This window comes from Bombina bombina, chromosome 2 (assembly GCF_027579735.1).
Source record: "Bombina bombina isolate aBomBom1 chromosome 2, aBomBom1.pri, whole genome shotgun sequence".
Classification (NCBI taxonomy): Eukaryota; Metazoa; Chordata; class Amphibia; order Anura; family Bombinatoridae; genus Bombina; species Bombina bombina.
In genome coordinates, this window is record NC_069500.1 from 473,549,481 (window position 1) to 473,567,716 (window position 18,236).

General features: G+C 35.9%; 2 protein-coding genes across 4 annotated transcripts in view; one reads left to right on the forward strand and one right to left on the reverse strand.

Moving 5' to 3' along the window:
• The window catches only part of UBE3B (ubiquitin protein ligase E3B), a 160,928-nt gene extending 144,998 nt beyond the window's left edge, over positions 1 to 15,930 (reverse strand). The window contains exons 1-7 of the mRNA XM_053702112.1: positions 15,838 to 15,930; positions 12,334 to 12,546; positions 10,770 to 10,940; positions 10,021 to 10,141; positions 5,960 to 6,019; positions 1,975 to 2,079; positions 1,774 to 1,870 (exon numbers count right to left, since the gene is read on the reverse strand). Coding sequence (XP_053558087.1) covers positions 1,774 to 1,870; positions 1,975 to 2,079; positions 5,960 to 6,019; positions 10,021 to 10,141; positions 10,770 to 10,930 — 544 coding nt within the window. The 5' untranslated portion in view covers positions 10,931 to 10,940; positions 12,334 to 12,546; positions 15,838 to 15,930. The remainder of the gene's footprint in view (positions 1 to 1,773; positions 1,871 to 1,974; positions 2,080 to 5,959; positions 6,020 to 10,020; positions 10,142 to 10,769; positions 10,941 to 12,333; positions 12,547 to 15,837) is intronic.
• Positions 15,931 to 16,333: 403 nt separating this feature from the next.
• Positions 16,334 to 18,236, forward strand: part of KCTD10 (potassium channel tetramerization domain containing 10) — a 71,707-nt gene continuing 69,804 nt past the window's right edge. Inside the window, exon 1 of one of the 3 annotated variants that reach the window (XM_053702115.1) lies at positions 16,334 to 16,420. In XM_053702115.1, coding sequence (XP_053558090.1) covers positions 16,418 to 16,420 — 3 coding nt within the window. In that variant the 5' untranslated portion in view covers positions 16,334 to 16,417. Of the gene's footprint in view, positions 16,489 to 18,236 lie in introns of all 3 variants that reach the window. The other 2 variants (XM_053702116.1, XM_053702114.1) reach the window with 2 other exon arrangements.

The following is an 18,236-nucleotide window of genomic DNA, read 5'->3' on the forward strand; positions in this document are numbered from 1 at the left end:
GAGAGAATGCAGAGAGACCAACGCAGGTTTTACAGGAGCCAACAGACTTTACTACAGCGTTCCATTGAGCTGCAACGGGACATGGCAGCATCTTTAAGTGGTATCGTCCAGAACCAATCTCAGATGCTGAGAGTTATTTCGGACATGCAGATGCAGAGTGACAACAGATGGCGGGAACAAAACCAACTGTTGGGTGTGTTGGTGGAGCATTTCACACACCAGCAGGACACTGCCTTCAGCCTCTCATCTGTGGCCAGCACTCCTGCAGAATCCTCTGAATCCACACAACCCAGGAGAGGCAGGAGAGCCACTCCAGGCACCTCAGCCCCCTCATCTAAGAAGCCTAAAAAAAAAAAAAATTGTTATATTTCATCCTAAATCTTGTCCTCTGTTATTTACCATATAATTGTCATCCACATCCATGTGAGGCGTGTTTTAGTACACTAATATTGTTGAAAAATATAATAAGGCCTGTGTGGAAATGGCCCAGAAAAGGTAATATCATCATATTTATGACATATTCATGTCCTCTAAACCACATCACATAGTTGTGTATGAAGGGTACATATAGTGATATTCACTTTTAAGATGTAAATCAAGGTTTCTCACATCCAATAGAAATTGACCCATGTGCAGGGATAGGCACGAGCCAAGGCTGTGGTGGACATTTTCTAAGGTAAAGACTTTTAGTGAAGGACACCTTGCCTATCCCTGCACATGGGTATATATCTAAATAATAATGTTTTTACAGAAGGTGTGAACATAAGGTATAAACATCCATTTTCATTCTTCTAAATGATAGTCAATAAATCATAGTGACCAAAACATGAATTGAACTAATGATATATTTTCAGTAATTAGGGTGGTTAAGGGAATGGGGGTGGGATGTAGTAGTTTCACTTGCCACATGCAGTGGAACTCCGCAGTATTTAATTCGATGACCAGCTGCAGCAGGGGCAGCACCATCACCATGGACCTCAGCAGCAACTATAGAATCAGCATGTGTAGACAAAACAACAGGGGATTGTAGGGCTTCCAGCACCCCTTGTGCCCCATGATGCACCCCTTATGCCCCATGATGCACCCCTTGTGCCCCATGATGCACCCATTGTGTCCCATGATGCACCCATTGTGCCCCATGATGCACCCATTGTGCCCCATGATGCACCCCTTGTGCCCCATGATGCACCCCTTGTGCCCCATGATGCACCCATTGTGGCCCATGATGACCTATTGTGCCCCATGATAACCCCTTTGTGATTGGTTTGACAAACTTGCAGGGGCAGGAATAATAAATGCTTTGAAGAGGTTAACTATTTGTGCTCTACAAATAACCGATAATAATAATGATCAAGCTGCTGATATGTATGTTGTTAAGCATGCACTTGTTAGGCCTTCAGAGAGTTACGTTGGTTTCTAAGTCAGTGCAAGGGTTCCTGCGGCTGAAATTTGTGGTGAGATGAGAATGGAGTAGATTTTCTGAAATCTGCGCGCGTAAGTCCTTACGCCGTATATTGGATACCAAACTGCGCGTGTTTTGTATGTCAGTCTATGGGCCAAAAAACGACGGGCGAAGGCAGAAATATACGCGCGTAACTTCTAAGTTACGCCGTATATAGGATACCAAACCTGCGCAAATATTGGCGTCGCCGGCTTTAGCGGGTGACGATTTATATCGGATTGAGCCCCAAATCTCCAAACAGAAGAGACAATAAGAAATGTATGACGTAGCCATTTCAAATGGTACCTATTGATTTAAAAAACAAAATTTACCTTTCCCTCTGAATATCTTCCATGTGGAGGTATCGGTGAAGTTGATCAACATGGTGAGGTAGATTGTGATAAGCTTGGAGTCCTGCAGGATATCAGGCTGAAAAAAGACTAATAATTAGCATGAAATTTATACCAGACCCTCTCCAGACCTTGAGAAAGTTTCATATTTCAAAGTTAATGTTGACATATAAATGTATTCACCTTTAACACCTTGAGGAACTCACAGCAGAGCCAGAGGATGTCCTTTATCTGCTTAATCCATAGGAGGGTAAGGTCCTTAGAGAGAGCAATAGATACAAAACACATCTGCGGGAGACATGATAGGTTAGTAAGCACAAATGCTTAGTATCCATTACTACATACAGCCTGTATTCTATATATTGTATGCTTAGCAAACGCTATAGCCTTGTTATGATCTTACATTGCTAATAGGTGTATTCCCAGAGGAGATATTGGTATTATTTAAAATACATTTAGATTTAAAGGACATGGAACTACTACTTCTTCTTATCCATTTGGAAGATAAAAACTAAACATTTTTTTCCAGTTTCCTACTACTCAGTGTCAACAGAAAAGTCCATTTCTTCTTTGTTCCCCAAAACTCTAAAATGAGGCTGCTCTTTTGTGCACTCGTAAAATTCCTCAGGACAAGTAATATTTTTTGGACAGGTTTCCACTATATGAGACCGCAGATTAAACTCCTGGTCATGCAGCCACTCTTAACTGCACACCCGCAACAGACCTCAAAACCTGAGATAAGGCTCTTGGCCCTGCAGGCCATCTTTCCTACCACATGATCTTAGATCACAACACTAGTCCTGTATCTACCTCAGCCACATGCCTGCAGCAAATCTCATATAAGGCCCTGCTGGCATTGGCAATAATTAGTGTCCCTTCTGCTTGCCTGTGGAAACCTGTGTGCACCCACTAGTGGTATACATATGTTCTTTACCATAAACACAGCTAAAACTGTAATCTTAAAGCCAAGAGCAACTCTGCAAACGAGGGCTTGACAAATACTTAAAAAATTTAGGAGCCAGCCCATTATACACATACGTACGCACAGTCATGTGAAAAAGAAAGTACACCCTCTTTGAATTCTATCGTTTTACATATCAGGACTTAACAATCATCAGGTCCTTAGCAGGTCTTAAAATTAGGCAAATACAACCTCAGATTAACAACAACACATGACATATTACACTGTGTCATAATTTATTTAATAAAAATAAAGCCAAAATGGAGAAGCCATATCTATACTATAATCGCGTCCGTCGGTGTCGCAAGCTGCATCCATGTGGATTCCGAAAATGGCAGGGTGGTGAAAGAATCCATCTTTCACCACCTTGCCATTTTGGGAATCCACCTGGATGCAGTGTAGTAGGCAAACGAAGCATTAAGAAAAAAATCACTCAACCGCACAAAATATTAAGGAAAAAACACGTAACCGCCCGCACGAGATAACAAAAAACCTAACCGCCCACACAAAATATTAACCCCTTAAAGACCAACGTTGTACCCTGTACGACGTTGTTCGTTAGACCCTTAAGGACCAGCGACGTACCCTGTACGTCGCTGCAGTCCTGGGCTTCTCTCTGCTGCGATCTCACTCAAAATAGCGAGATCGCACTATTTCTGCAATTAGCTACATGTACTTATTGCCCTATAACTTGCAAAAAAAGCAAAGAACATGTAAACATTGGGTATTTCTAAACTCAGGACAAAATGTAGAAACTATTTAGCATGGGTGTTTTTTGGTGTTTGTAGACGTGTAACAGATTTTGGTGGTCAAAGTTAGAAAAAGTGTGTTTTTTTTTAAATTTTTCATCATATTTTATAATTTTTTAAAAGTAAATTATAAGATATGATGAAAATAATGGTAGAAAGTCAATTTAATAGCGAGAAAAACGGTATATAATATGTGTGGGTACAGTAAATGAGTAAAAAGAAAATTACAGCTAAACACAAACACAGCAGAAATGTAAAAATAGCCCTGGTCCTTAAGGGAAGGAAATTGAAAAATGGTCTGGTCCTTAAGGGGTTAACAAACACCTAACCCACCAACACAGCAAAATAATAAAGTAATTAACCCCTAAACCGCTAATTAAACAACGCAAATAACATAATTAAAATATTAACCCCTAAACCGCCAACCCCCCCACATTGCAATAAACCTAGTTAGCCTATTAAACTCTACACTGCCAACCCCCACAACGCAAATAACTAATTTAATTACTAAGCCCCCTAACCTAGCACCCCATTACATAAACTAAATTACAATTAAAATAAAAAATCCTAACATTAATTTAAAAATAAAACCTAAATTAAATTACAAAAAATAAAAGTCTAAAATTACAGAAAAAAAATAAACAAAATTATCAAAAATTAAAAAAATGAAACCTTATCCCTATGAAAATAAAAAAACAAAATAAAAACACCCCTATTTTAAACTACCAATAGCCCTTAAAAGGGCCTTTTGTAGGGCATTGCCCTAAGTTAAACAGCTTTTTTACATTTAAAAAAATACTAAATCCCCCCAACAGTAAAACCCACCAAACGGCGGAGAAGGTCTTCTTCCAGGTGGTGAAGTCTTCTTGGAGGCAGCGATATCTTCTTCCAGCGCGGCGACCTCTTCTATCTTCATCCAGGACCAAGCTGGCGCAAAGTGGAGGTGACCGCGGAACAGAAGACCGGCGACCACGGAGCCATCGAGCGTGGAGATCCTTTTTGTATGATCGTCGCCGCACACTGAAGATGGAATGCAAGGTATCTGTTTAAAAATGGGGTAGCTGGCATTCCTATTGGCTGAAATTTTGAAGTCAGCCAATAGGATAAGAGCTACTGAAATCTTATTAGCTGATTTGAACATGCAAGGTACCCCAAATTGAATGCGGTACTTTGCATTAAATTTTCAGTGTACAATAGAGATCGGATGAAGAGGAGTCTCCACGCCGCTTTGGATCGCCGCCGCTGAGAACCTCCGCTCTGGATCCGCGCATTGGGGAAGATCGCTCCACGCTGCCTTCGCTCCGGATGAAGATAGAAGATGATGGAGCCGCCTGGAAGAAAACATTTACTGCCGGACTTCAGGAATGGTGAGTACCTATTTGGGGCTTAGTCTTAGGCTTTTTTTTTTTGAGAGGGTGGGGGGGTTAGATTAGGGTTTTTTGGGCAGTAAAAGAGCTGTATGCCCTTTTAAGGGCAATGCCCATACAAATGCCCCTTTAGGAGCAATGGGTAGCTTAGGTTTTTTTAGACTTAGTTTTTTTATTTTGGGGGGGTTGGTTGGGTGGGTGGGGTTACTGTTAGTGGGTAATTGGTAATTTTTTAAAGTAAAAGATCTTTAACTTAGGGCTATGCCCTACAAAATGCCATTCTAAGGGCTATTCGTAGTATAGTATTAGCTTAGGGGGCGTTTTTATTTTGGGGGGGGATTTTTTATTTTTATAGTGGTATTTTTTTTTATTTTGAATAGCTTTGTTTTTTTTGTATTATTACCTTTGGGGTTTATATTTTTTTGTTAACAAACACAAACATTTTATAATAACACAATACAAGTTGGATCCAACCTCACTATGTTAAATTTTAGGATGAGGTTGGTGGTGGTTTGTGGAGGGAATTAAGAAGTTCCCACAGGTTTCTTGAATTTCTAATCCAGGGAGTTGGGGCCTCATTTTGTCCAGTTCTACTGTAAGCAACTTGATAATGCCATTAACCAATCAGAAAACTATACATTAATAGCAGCCCATCCACAATCCTGAATGGCAGTCAAGACTAGTCAATGAAGTTTGCTAAATTCTGCAGACCAACAGCATAAACAACCATAATTGTTGACCTATAAGGAACCTGAAGATATAACATTTTAAAAACATAAAAAAAAAAACTAGAATAGTTCAACCACACTGCATCAACATGGGATTTCAAGAACATAAAGTTTTGTGCAAAAAAATATTTTCTGGTGAATAGGCAATTGTCAATGGCAAGTATCTATTGCGTTAACATAATGATGCTATGTCATTTAAAAAGCATTAGAATTCCTGTTTTTTTAACGCATTGAGGTGACTGAAATTTGCTTATCGCACCACTTTAATGCCTTTAAAAAGTACATCTAGATTGGAATATACACAAGAAAACATCAGAATAGTTACAAACAGTTAAATAGTCCAAGTGCTGTGCAAGACCTTACCTTGGGTTCATTTTCACACTCCATGCTGTTAAGAATACAGCGACAAAGTTTCTCAAACCTCTGGAACAAAAATACAAAACACATTTTGTTTAAAGTCTAATTTGCTATGTATTTGAAACCATAAATCCTAATGATACCAATCCAATTATGTTTTAAATTTTCCTTTGCATCATTTTGCCTTCAGTTCTGATAAAAGCAAGGAAAATATCTAATATTACAGCCACCTTAAATCTTTGCCCACAAAAAATGTAAATCAAATTGAGTTTCTTGGTACTAGTTTGTGATTTTGTTTATGAATTTTTTATATATAGCAGATATATTTTTTTTATACTTGATTGCATATAGGCACAATATATAGTTGCAAGAAACAGTTTGTGAACCATTTGGAACTACCTTTTGCACTGATCACTCATTAAATGTGGTGTGGTCTTCATGTAAGTCACAATAGACAAACACAGTCTGACTGAACTAATAACACACAAACAGTTGAACTTTTCCATTTTTTATTGAAGTATGTAATACACAGTGCCGGCTGGAAATAAAATTAAAAAACATTTGGAGTTTTAATTAAAAGGGACTCTCTACAATAGATTTGTCTTTGCATAAATGTTTTGTAGATGATTCATCTGTGAGTGTATAGTTTTGCTTATTTTTTAATAACATTGTGTTGATTTTCAGACTTCTAACCAAGTCACAAAGTATCAGATGTAGACCCAGGTCTACAGACTCCTGCTTGCTCCTGTTAGTGTAATAGGTCTTTTCACATTCAGGGGAGGGTCTGCACTTCCTGCATTCTCAGCACCTTTCAGTAGGTGTCCCAGCCGAACTTCATCAACAGTGCTTAATTGGGAGCTTCTAAGTAAATGTTTTTAAAAGGTTTTATACTGGATTTTTAGATCACTATCTGTGCATATTCTACTTTATAGTAGTGACTATTACACGCAGTTATAAGAAAATTGGTGTATACTGTTACTTTAGCTTAGTAGTGTGTGCCCTGCCCTTTAGATAAAGGCACACAAAGCCTGGTAACTGACAAATCTGTACTTTTTAAGAAACATTGGTTAAATGTTAACTATGCCCAGATCCTAACATTTTTTTAACAGAACCTTAGGAGATGCATTATAGAGAGGCACAAAGTTGGAAAACATTACAAAAGCATTGCTAAAGACCTGGGTGATCATCAATCTGCAGTAAGACAAATAGTCTACAAATGGAGAAAATTCAGGACTATTGCTACTCTCCCTAGGAGTTGGGCGTCCTGCAAAGATCACTCAAACAGCACAACCAGTAAATCCTGAAAGAGGTGAGAAAAAGCCAAGGGAAATAGCAAAACTCTACAAACTGTTCCTGTGTCCACTATCGGAAAAACACTGAACAGGAACAATATCCTGGAAGGACACCACGTAAATACTACTGCTGTATAAAAAACATTATGGCACATCTCAAGTTTGCCCAAGACCACCTGGATGTTCCACAAGTCTTTTGGGAAAATGAGCAGGGGTCAGATGAGGCAAACGTTGACCTTTTTGGCAAAAATGCACATTGTTATGTGTGTGAGAAAAAGGGCACTGCACACCAACATCTAACCTCATACCAACTGTGTAGCATGGTGGGAGGAGGAGCATCATGGTTTAGTAATGATTCGCTGCCTCAGGGCCTGGACACCTAGCAATTTATTCAAAGGTGTATCAAGACATTTTACAGGAGAATTTCCTGGCAGAAGCAAATGAGCTAAAACTTAAAGGGACACTAAAGTCAAAATTAACCTTTCATGATTCAGATAGAGCATGAAGTTTTAAGAGACTTTCCAATTTACTTCCATTATCTAATTTTGCACAGTCTTTTTATATGCACACTTTCTCAAGGCACCAGCTCCTACTAAGCATGTAAACAAGTTCCCAAGGTATATGTATACCAGTCTCTGATTGGCTGATTGCTGTCACATGATACAGGAGGCCGGCAAATGGGGGGAAAAAAAAAATTGTCAAAAAAAAAAAAAAAAATTTGTCAAAAAAAAAAAAAAAATTCTACTGCTTATTTGAAATGCATAGTGTTACTCCATTGTGTTTTTTTATGCACTTGTTATATATTCAATTTCACGTTAATAGTCTTTTAAAAGGGACATGAAACAGCATTTTTCATTCATATTTCAGATAGAGCATGCAATTTTAAACAATTTTCTAATTTACACCTATTATCAAATCCAATAACAAGAGGCATATATATGCAGACACCAATCAGCAGCTAGCTCCCAGTTGTGCACTGCTGTTCTTGAGCCTACCTAGGTATGCTTTTCAACAAAGGATACCAAGAGAACAAAACAAATTAGATAATAGAACTAAATGGGAAAGTTGTTTAAATATGTATGATCTGTCTGAATCATGAAAGCAAAATGTTGGGTTTCATGTGCTTTAAGAGAGGTTGGGTGTTGCACCAAGGCAATGACCCAAATAACACAAGTAGATCAACTAAATAATGATTGAAAAAGAAGATTTGTGATTTGGAATGGGCAAGACAGAGTACTGATCTTAAACCAATTGAGATGCTGTGGCATGAAGCAGGCTGTACAATTAAGACAACCCTGAAATATTAATGAAATGAAACAGATTTGTAGGTAGGAATGGTCCTAACGTCATCCTCAACATTGTGCAAGTCTTAAAAGCATCTATCGGAAACACTTGCTGGATGTTATTTCTGCTAAAGGAGAATCTACAAGTTACTAAATTCAGGGTGCACTTTCTTTTTCCAGCCTGCACTATGGATGATTAATTAATGTCTTCAATAAAATTTGAACAGTACAACTGTTTGTGTGTTAATAGTTTAGTCATATTGAGCTAGATTACAAATGAAGCACTATTGGGTTTTCACGGCTGTTTGCACACAAATTAAATTCTACTTGTATTACAAGTTGAAAGTAACTGCAAATTACACTAGAATGATTACCGCAACCTCAGAGCTCTGGGTAACTGTTCCGCTCGAACAAAAAGTTGCACAAAACACATAAAAAATACATTTAACAGTAGCGTTACACTATCTAATACAATTATTTTTTTTTTAAAAACATATTGCATAAAAAAAGTTATAAGGGCTCAAAGATATGAGCTCTCAAAAAAGGCCTACAAATGGCTTTGACATTGAGATACATACATATACATGTCTAAATATGTTTATATGTGTATTTAAGTATTTAAAGATATATATATATATATATATATATATATATATATATATATATATATATATACACATACACACACACATATATATATATACATACATACACACACACACACATAAATAAATATGTATACATATATAGACATACAGTATATACACGTGCATTATAGCCCTTTCCAGTCAAGTAGATCAAAACATGAGAAAACATATTTATATTATACATTGCACAAAGCAGAATATGTTCTATATATTGTTAAATATTCCTATATATCTGTATATATCTATACCTATAATCATGTACATATATATATATATATATATATATATATATATATATATATATCCATCCATCAGATATATATTTATATAGCTCTTTAAGAATAAATAGAACATATCCTGCTATGTGCAGAACACTGGATTATGAAACATTATGTTCTTATGTTGTGCGTTTCATATTTGCGCGACTTGTGGGTGTTAGTTTCTCCCAACTTTTTCGGCTCCATTGAAGTCTATGGGCGAATGTGATTTTGCATTTGTGACTTCTCAAAGTCTATATGTTACTGCGAAGTTACAAAAGCGAGAGTGCAACCTTTTTAGTTTCAACTCATAAAAATGACTTCTAGCGCAAACTACCGCTCCACTCATAATCTGTCCCATTGTGTTTCTATATAACTGTGACTTAGATATAGATTAGACAACAAATTATAACTAAAGAAAGCAGTGATCTAGGTAATTCAAAAAGGTTTACAAACTTTTTCCTGCAAATGTAATTAGTGGATTGTATGCCTCTGTGATATAATCATAGCACACAGTATTCAAGTCTGCACTGATATCAATGTGTTCTTGTAGAAAATCTTGTAGGTTTATCTGGAAATGATACTCACTGTTCGGTCTTGCTGCATATGGAACACAATCAGCAGCTTCCGGGATATTTTAAATATAGAAAGTGCATTGGGTTTGACCGAACTGCTTTCTGTAGCTTCAAGAAATGTGTCCACTTCTTGCCTATGTTTTAATCAAAGTGAGAGAATTCATTAAAATTATAATACAACGGAATATTTACTCAATAGGGTTATCTTCTCCAACACAGTAAAACATGTGACACAGAATACTTGAGCAGTGAAATATAAGGGTACAATAAACAAACTGACAGTAGGTGTTCTTCAAATAACCATGGATAAAAATAGAAACCTAGAGTTTGATGGCAGCGAAGAACCAGAAGGCTCATCAAGCCTGCCCAAATTTCCTTCTGATGTATAAGCTTAAATGGGCATTAAACTCATAGCATATATGCACAATGAATTACTGGATTGCAAACAAAATAGTTTAAATAATTTTACCTGTAGCACATATTAAAAGGTTTTGTAAAACCTTGAGCAGTTCAGGAGCACACCTCTTGGTCCATGGTCTCCTGAACTGTGACCAGTTAGGGACAGTTGCAAATTAACTCATACTCTGAGTTGACCAATCATTATGTAGAATGTTGCACCATATTTAAGTATAATGCTTATATCCTCCACTGTATTAAATCCCTTAATACAGTTGAAGCTTTTTATGATATTGCTTTTCTCAGTTCTCTTCAGATTCGTATGAAAACATAAAATTTATATAAGAAAGCTCAGGTGTCTGCTACCTTATCTCTTTTTGCAGCCGACATCTGCATAGAAATCTCCTGATAAGGGCCTGGATTTTGATAGCAGCTTTCTCTCTTTCTTTTAGGCCTTTCCTCTCTTCCCGTGCCTGCCTGGCCCTGTCCAGAAATTGGGCCTTTGAAGCCTGGTTTGCACCAAACATTTTTGGAAACCTTAAAATAAACAATCATTGCATATTGATATTAAGAAGTAAAACATTTCTATTCAACTTTATGTTGAATATAATATCAAGAATTTGTGTTTGTGTAACTAGTGAACTGAAGTTATTGAATCTCTTCAATTCTAGGCACAGAACAATATGCCCCACTGCAATATGGTACCTATTAACAAGATAAAATTGTTTGTTTTTATTTCTTTTATTATATATGTGTATTTGTTACTCATAACTTTTGGTTAGAGATCATTTCTTCAGGTTACTAAAAAGGAAAGTGTGTTGGCTACTAAATTTGCATATTACAATTATCAAAGATATAATCAAAGCACCATCAAAGTGTCACAATATATTATCCCCGGGACCTATTTAGTGGGAACACCACCTAGCTGATTTTACTAACCAATTGGATACATTTAAAAGAATATTAAGCTTATATTAGCTAGTATTTTTTTCAATGTTTGTTGCATAAATTATCCTAAATTCAATTTATGTTATATTATACAATTAATTTGAGATTTGGATAGCTTAAAGGGAAACTAAACCCCAAATTTTTCTTTCATGATTCAGGTAGAGAATACAATTTTAAACAATATTCCCATTTACTTCTATTATCTAATTTGCTTCATTCTTTAGATATCCTTTTTTAAAGAAACAGCAATGCATATGGGTGAACCAATCACACAAGGCATCTGTGTGCAGCCACCAATCAGCAGCTACTGAGCATATCTAGATATGCTTTTCAGCAAAGGATATCAAGAGAATAAAGCAAATTGGACTATAGAAGTAAATTATAAAGTTGTTTAAAATTACATGCTCTTTCTAAATCATGAAAGAAAAAATGTGGGTTTCATGACCCTTTAAGTAACATTTTTAAATAACAGAAATCATTATAATAATGCCAAGTAAAACATTGCCACTGCCCACCCAGTTGCTTTCTGTGGAGAACACTGTATATAAAAATCTTGGCTGCAAACGCAGCATTCCAAAAATGATTTGTCAAGCCAAAAAAGTGGAAAAACAAGTGACTGAGAATGAGATTCTGTTTCCCACAACTTTTTCTCAATAGTGTCTCTACTTTTTGCTTGCATAATCATTTTTGGAGGGCTGCATATACAGCCAAGAGTTGTACTAAACAGTATTGAAGCAGCTATGAATATAAGATGCTGCTAACTAGAATATGGAGAATGTGCATACATTTACTATGCAGTCAACCACACATAGATTGAATTTATATTCTGTTTTGTACACAGCAACACAGATATATTATTTGCAAGAGAACATTTTACAATAAGATAATTATTTACACACTACTGATGTAATTCTAAACTTTTTAAAATGAGTAACAATGTGAGTGTGTAATATTTCAATGCATTTTCACAAACATACTTTACCTTATGGTTTTAATTTCAAAGAATTCCCTGGTTTATATAGACAAACCCACTATTATCCATCATGGTGACTGCAAACTTGCAAAGCTCTTACATAAACAATCAATTCAAATAATAAAACGAAGGCTCCCATTTTGTAGCTATCTTTTTAGTTAAACAAGATATGGTGTCCAGTGTTGCAGGTTTAGCATAAATTGTAGGATTTACTGTTCATCCCTGCAAAGAAAACAAAAATGTTATAAGTGAAATTACCATTGTCTCTTCAGTATATAGTAGCAATTCATGGGTTAGTTGAATAATGCAGAGCCATCAGCTAAACTGTGTGCACCTCACAAGTATTATTAGTATGATGAAGCAACTTCAAGACCCTAAAGTGCACATCGAGGCCAGGATCTGAGAATCTGTTTTTGCAGGAATAACTTTATTTCTGCAGTTTATTGCTAAATGTATGGTGAATGGAAATACAGAAAACACAGAATGCCTATGATTTTCTAGAGCTGGAAAGTAGGCCCACAACAATGATGTAAAGATACAAAAAGCATCATTTCCCAGCTTAGGTAATTAAATAAATATAATGTCAACCACTGCATTCATTTGTATTTAATGAGACATGCATGTGTGATAAGAAAATACTGTGTTATATGCAAACAACTGAGCAGTAATACAACACTCTAAACACCTGGAATTAAACTCATAGCGAAGAGCAGCTGCATAGCAGCAATTCATTATTGGGAGCTAGCTGAACACATATTCTGAGCCAATGACAAGAGGAATATTGTATAACCACTTATTGTAAACATAACATAATGATACCTTTTAAAAATGTTGGCATGATCTATTTTTCTCAAAACTATGCTTTTAATCATCTTGTTTTATTGTATTAAGTACAGTTCTGAATATAATCTGTTTGTTATATTTTCTATTAGCTTATGCAGAAAACAATTCTTAAAAAGCCAACATGCAAAATGAAATCATTTTACCTTTTTCAATAAAATGGAGCCACTGTCCACTTGTGAACACAGACGAGCATCCAACCTGGAAGCTTGTATGAGAAATTGCTGCTAGGCATACGTTACATGTGTTCATGTACACTCATCTTCACTTCTTAGCAGTGTTTTACATAACGTCACAAGATTACATTTAATGTGACAGTATATTGCACATAAGCATCTGCAGTGACTTAATGTGACAGTATATTGCACATAAGCATCTGCAGTGACTTAATGTGTAAACATCAAAGGGACATTGAAGTCAAAATTATATTTAAAGGGAAATTTCTCTTTTAGCATTCCAATACAACATAAGATGTCAACAGCTTTCCAATTTACTTTTATTATCTAACTTGCTTCCTTCTATCATTATCATTTGTTGAAAAGCATACCTAGGAAGCCTCAGGAGCAGCAATGAACTGCTAGGAGCTAGCTGCTGATTGGCGGCTGCACATATATGTCTTTTGCAATTGGCTCACCTGATATGTTTAGCAAGCTCCCAGTAGTGCATTGCAGCTCTTTCAACCAAGGATACAAAGAGAATGAAGCAAATAGGAAATTTGTTTGCATGCTCTATTTGAAAGATTGGTTGGTTGCACGTCCCTTTTAAATGGATTGGACAAAACATGACATTTTAAACAACTTTGCATTTCACTTCTATTATCAATGTTGACTAGTTTACTTGGTATGGTAGGTGAGCTCAGGAGCATGCACATATCTTTAGCTATGTGTCGGCAGTGTTTGCAACTATATTTATAGCAATGTTATTCATTTTTGCAAATACTGCTGCCATAGAATGCTTAAAGGGACACTGAACCCACATTTTTTCTTTTGTAATTCAGAAAGAGCATGCAATTTTAAGCAACTTTCTAATTTACTCCTATTATCAATTTTTCTTTGTTCTCTTGCTATCATTATTTGAAAAAGAAGGTATCTAAGGTTTTTTTGGTTTCAGTACTCAGGACAGCACTTTTTTATTGGTGGATGAATTTATCCACCAATCAGCAAGGACAACCCAGGTTGTTCACCAAGAATGGGCCGGCATCTAAACTTACATTCTTGCATTTCAAATAAAGATACCAAGAGAATGAAGAAAATTTGATAATCGGAGTAAATTAGAAAGTTGCTTAAAATTTCATGCTCAATCTGAATCACGAAAGAAAACTTTTGGGTACAGTGTCCCTTTAAGACACATGCACGCTCCTAAGCTCCTATCAGCCAACCTAGCTTTACTTTTAAACAAAGGGATACCAAGAGAACAAAGCAATTTCGATAATAGAAGTAATTTAGAAAGTTAAAATTGCATGTGCTATCTAAATCATGAAAGTTTAATTTTGACTTTACTGTTCTTTTATTTCTACCCATGGACAGCACTGCGGAATTTGATGGCGCTTTATAAATAAAGTATAATGCTGTCCCTTTAATGTTTCTCGCATCACGGCTTTATATTTGGATGCATGTAAATAGCACTTGTTATGATATAGTAGAATAGTGATCTGGGGTGATTGTTTTTTTCTAACAATATAACAAACAGTGAAGATCTGCAGGGCAAACATGACCCTTGCACAAATGCCCTCACCCAATCACTGCTGTTCTGGATCAAGCGTTAAGTCAAACACAAACTTTATTAATTCCCATGTTTAAAAACTGCTGGGCATCTAAACAGTATAGTTAATATCCTCTTGTCCATTTCACACAAACATAAATGGTGCTTTCTGTTGATCAAACAAAACTGACATTTTACTACTGTCAATTCATCAGTCAGGCATTTTAATGTCAGTGATTACTTGGTCTCTCTTAAAGTTGAACTTAGTTATCCTTTCCAAATGGTCTGCTATGTTACTATTTGCTAAGCGGGGCACAGCCATTAATATATTGCAAATTTAAAGAAACGTTTTTCAAGCTTTGACTATTTGAATATACATTTTTCATATATTAGTACTACATTTTTTTTTTTACAGTGAGTACGGGCTATATTATATTTCAGAAAGCTACTGTTTGTGATTTAATCGGAAACAAAAAGGGCAACTAGTACTACTAAATAAGATATAAATACTGTAATCATATTATCAGTACATTTCACTTTGCCCATTTCTCAGTCTACAGTCTATATTATAGATGAGAATGATTACACAGTTTACATTTTAAATTTACCACTCATGAGCACAATATTATCTGCCGTTAGTGCATGGAATAGCCAAGTGTTTCAGTTTGAAATTTGACACCTTTTTTACTACCATGGAAACTGATTCATTTAGAAAATGATTTGTAAACACTGGTCCTTACATCTCATGATAATACAGAGGATAAGGACGCTGGTTACACTGGAATAAACCAAAGTAGCTGTGCGCGGCTGCCATTCCTGGGACCCTATAATTATGCTCTTTCCTTCAGTGGCAGATGACAAGGAATACAATACTATGTCCGCTAAGCTAGTACTCTACTGCTATGCTACTTTCTCAGAAACTGTCACTGGGAACATGAGGGTTAAGGGGTTAAAGTTTAGCAGGTGGCTGACCTGTGTAGGAACACAAATATATCAGGGTTCTCCAGTAAAACTCCGATCCCAGCTGCTGCATCCGACATATCGTCTTATGTCGGACTGTTTTTGTTGATGCACCAAGTAAGGGCGGAAGTGGGGTATTTTGGACGCAACCTGGCAGCTAGGAAATGCCAAAAGTACGTAATAGCAAAAGACAATTGGTTGGTGGAAAGTTGAGGAATGCTTTACTAAATTATTGTTGACTTAAAAGTATTTCTATGCTTAACGTTTTCTGTGTACAGGTATATAACATTCTCACGTTGGATCTTTTTCTTATTACGTAAAATTATTTTCTGTACAATCTCTTGATACTTTGCTTGTCTTATTTGTTGTTTGATGGTTCTATTGAGAAAGTTGGCGTATACCTTTGTCATCTATTCCAATAAAGCTTGACATGCCCATAACAAATATGGTGCATTGAGCTTCAAAATGAGTGATTGCACAAGGTAGGGCTGAGTAAGGAATTGCGTCAACGAAAGTCGGAAGTTGTGTTTTGGGGGGGGTCTGTCTGGGTGGTGCCTGATATTTTTGGCCTGAGGGAAGTTTATCGGGTTTGATGGTGAGTAACATTACCGAATGGAGAGACATTTAATACGTTCTGAACGCAGCAGCTTTATTACTAAACTGGTGGGTTTTAATAAGTACAGCGCGTTGTTTTTCTTAGTGACTTCCCTTTACAGCTATGTTGTCATTCAGTAGTAGACGATATATATATATATATATATATATATATATATATATATATATATATATATATATATATATATATATATATATATATATATATATATATACTATCGCAAAGAAAGCATATTCTTTACTAATTCAAAGTTTCTGTTTACAAAGTGATGCAAATACTTTGTAATGTAGATTTAAGTGATTTCTAATGCAATTTCACACTTAGAAGGGTAAGTAATATGTATTTGTACCAAATTTTGTATATTTGTGTATAGTATACAATTAAACTAAGAGCATTACCATTTTTTATTTTTTTTTAACTAAAATGTGATAATGATCTATCTTTTCTGGTGTACTGGTTACAATAAGGCTGCAAATAATGTAATGGGGCCCCTGAACAATCCCTCTATATTTACTGTCCCACCGTAGAAAAAGTTTGGACTACCCTGTTTAAATCAGACGTCAGTATAAATAAAATGCAAGTAGGGGGACAATTTACCACGTTGCTCCTTTCCTTGTCTTAACAGAGGATCAATCAATACTTTTTTTTTAATAGACAAGGGGAGCATACATTTTTACTTTTAGGAGCCAGAAAGTAGTATTTGTATATAGTTATATGGAGAATAACACAAAAAAGTTAGGAGTAAAGGGTAACATTTCAGGAGCCAGTGGCTCCCAGGATCCTGGGATTGTAGACTGTAGAGCCCTGCACTACTGTATACATTTTTTTTACAAAAATGTTTCAAATAGCTTGCTTCAATAAAACAAAAGTTTACATGGCGTTTTAGTACAGGTAAGCAATCAGACCTTAAAATGGATTTCCTGATTTAGTTTGGGGATCTTTTGTTCTCACATGATTTTCAAAACAGCAACTTTTTGCCAAGCCATTGCTCTGTTAAATATCAGTAAAGGTACAGTTCACATTCATAGCATGTACTTCTGATCAATTATAGGGACAGTCTACAATATAATTTTGTATTGTTTTAAAAGATAGATAATCCCTTTATTACCCATTCCCTAGTTTTGCATAACCAACAGTTATATTAATGTACTTTTTACCTCTGATTACCTTGTATCTAAGCGGCTTCTGACAGCCCGCTGATCACATGACCTTGTATTTTGTTATTTATTAATTTGACTGTGTTGTGCTAATTCTTAAATAACTCCCCGGGAGTGAACACATTGTTATTTATATGGCCCACATGAACTAGCAGTCTCTTGTTGTGAAAAGCAAATACAAAAGCATGTGATTAAAGGGACATTATACACTAGATTTTTCTTTGCATAAATGTTTTGTAGATAATCAATTTATATAGCCCATACAGTTTTTTGGGTTTTTTTGTATAGTTTTGCTTATTTCTAAATGACATTGTGCTGATTTTCAGACTCCTAACCAAGCCCCAAAGTTTTAGGGGTATACTGATGTATACCTTCTCCAGCTTGCTCCTGTTTGTGTATAGGGTCTTTTCATATGCAGGGGAGGGGGGAGTGAGTGCCTGCTTTCACTGGGTGTCCCAGTCAACCTAATCAAAAGTGCTAAACTGGGAGCTTCTAAGTAAGTTTTTAAAATGTTTCCTACTGGATTTTTAGATCAGTATCTGTACATATTATTCTTTATAGTAGTGTCTATTACATGCAGTTATATGAACATTGGTGTAAACTGTCCCTTTAAGAGGCAGTCAATAGAGCCTTTGAAA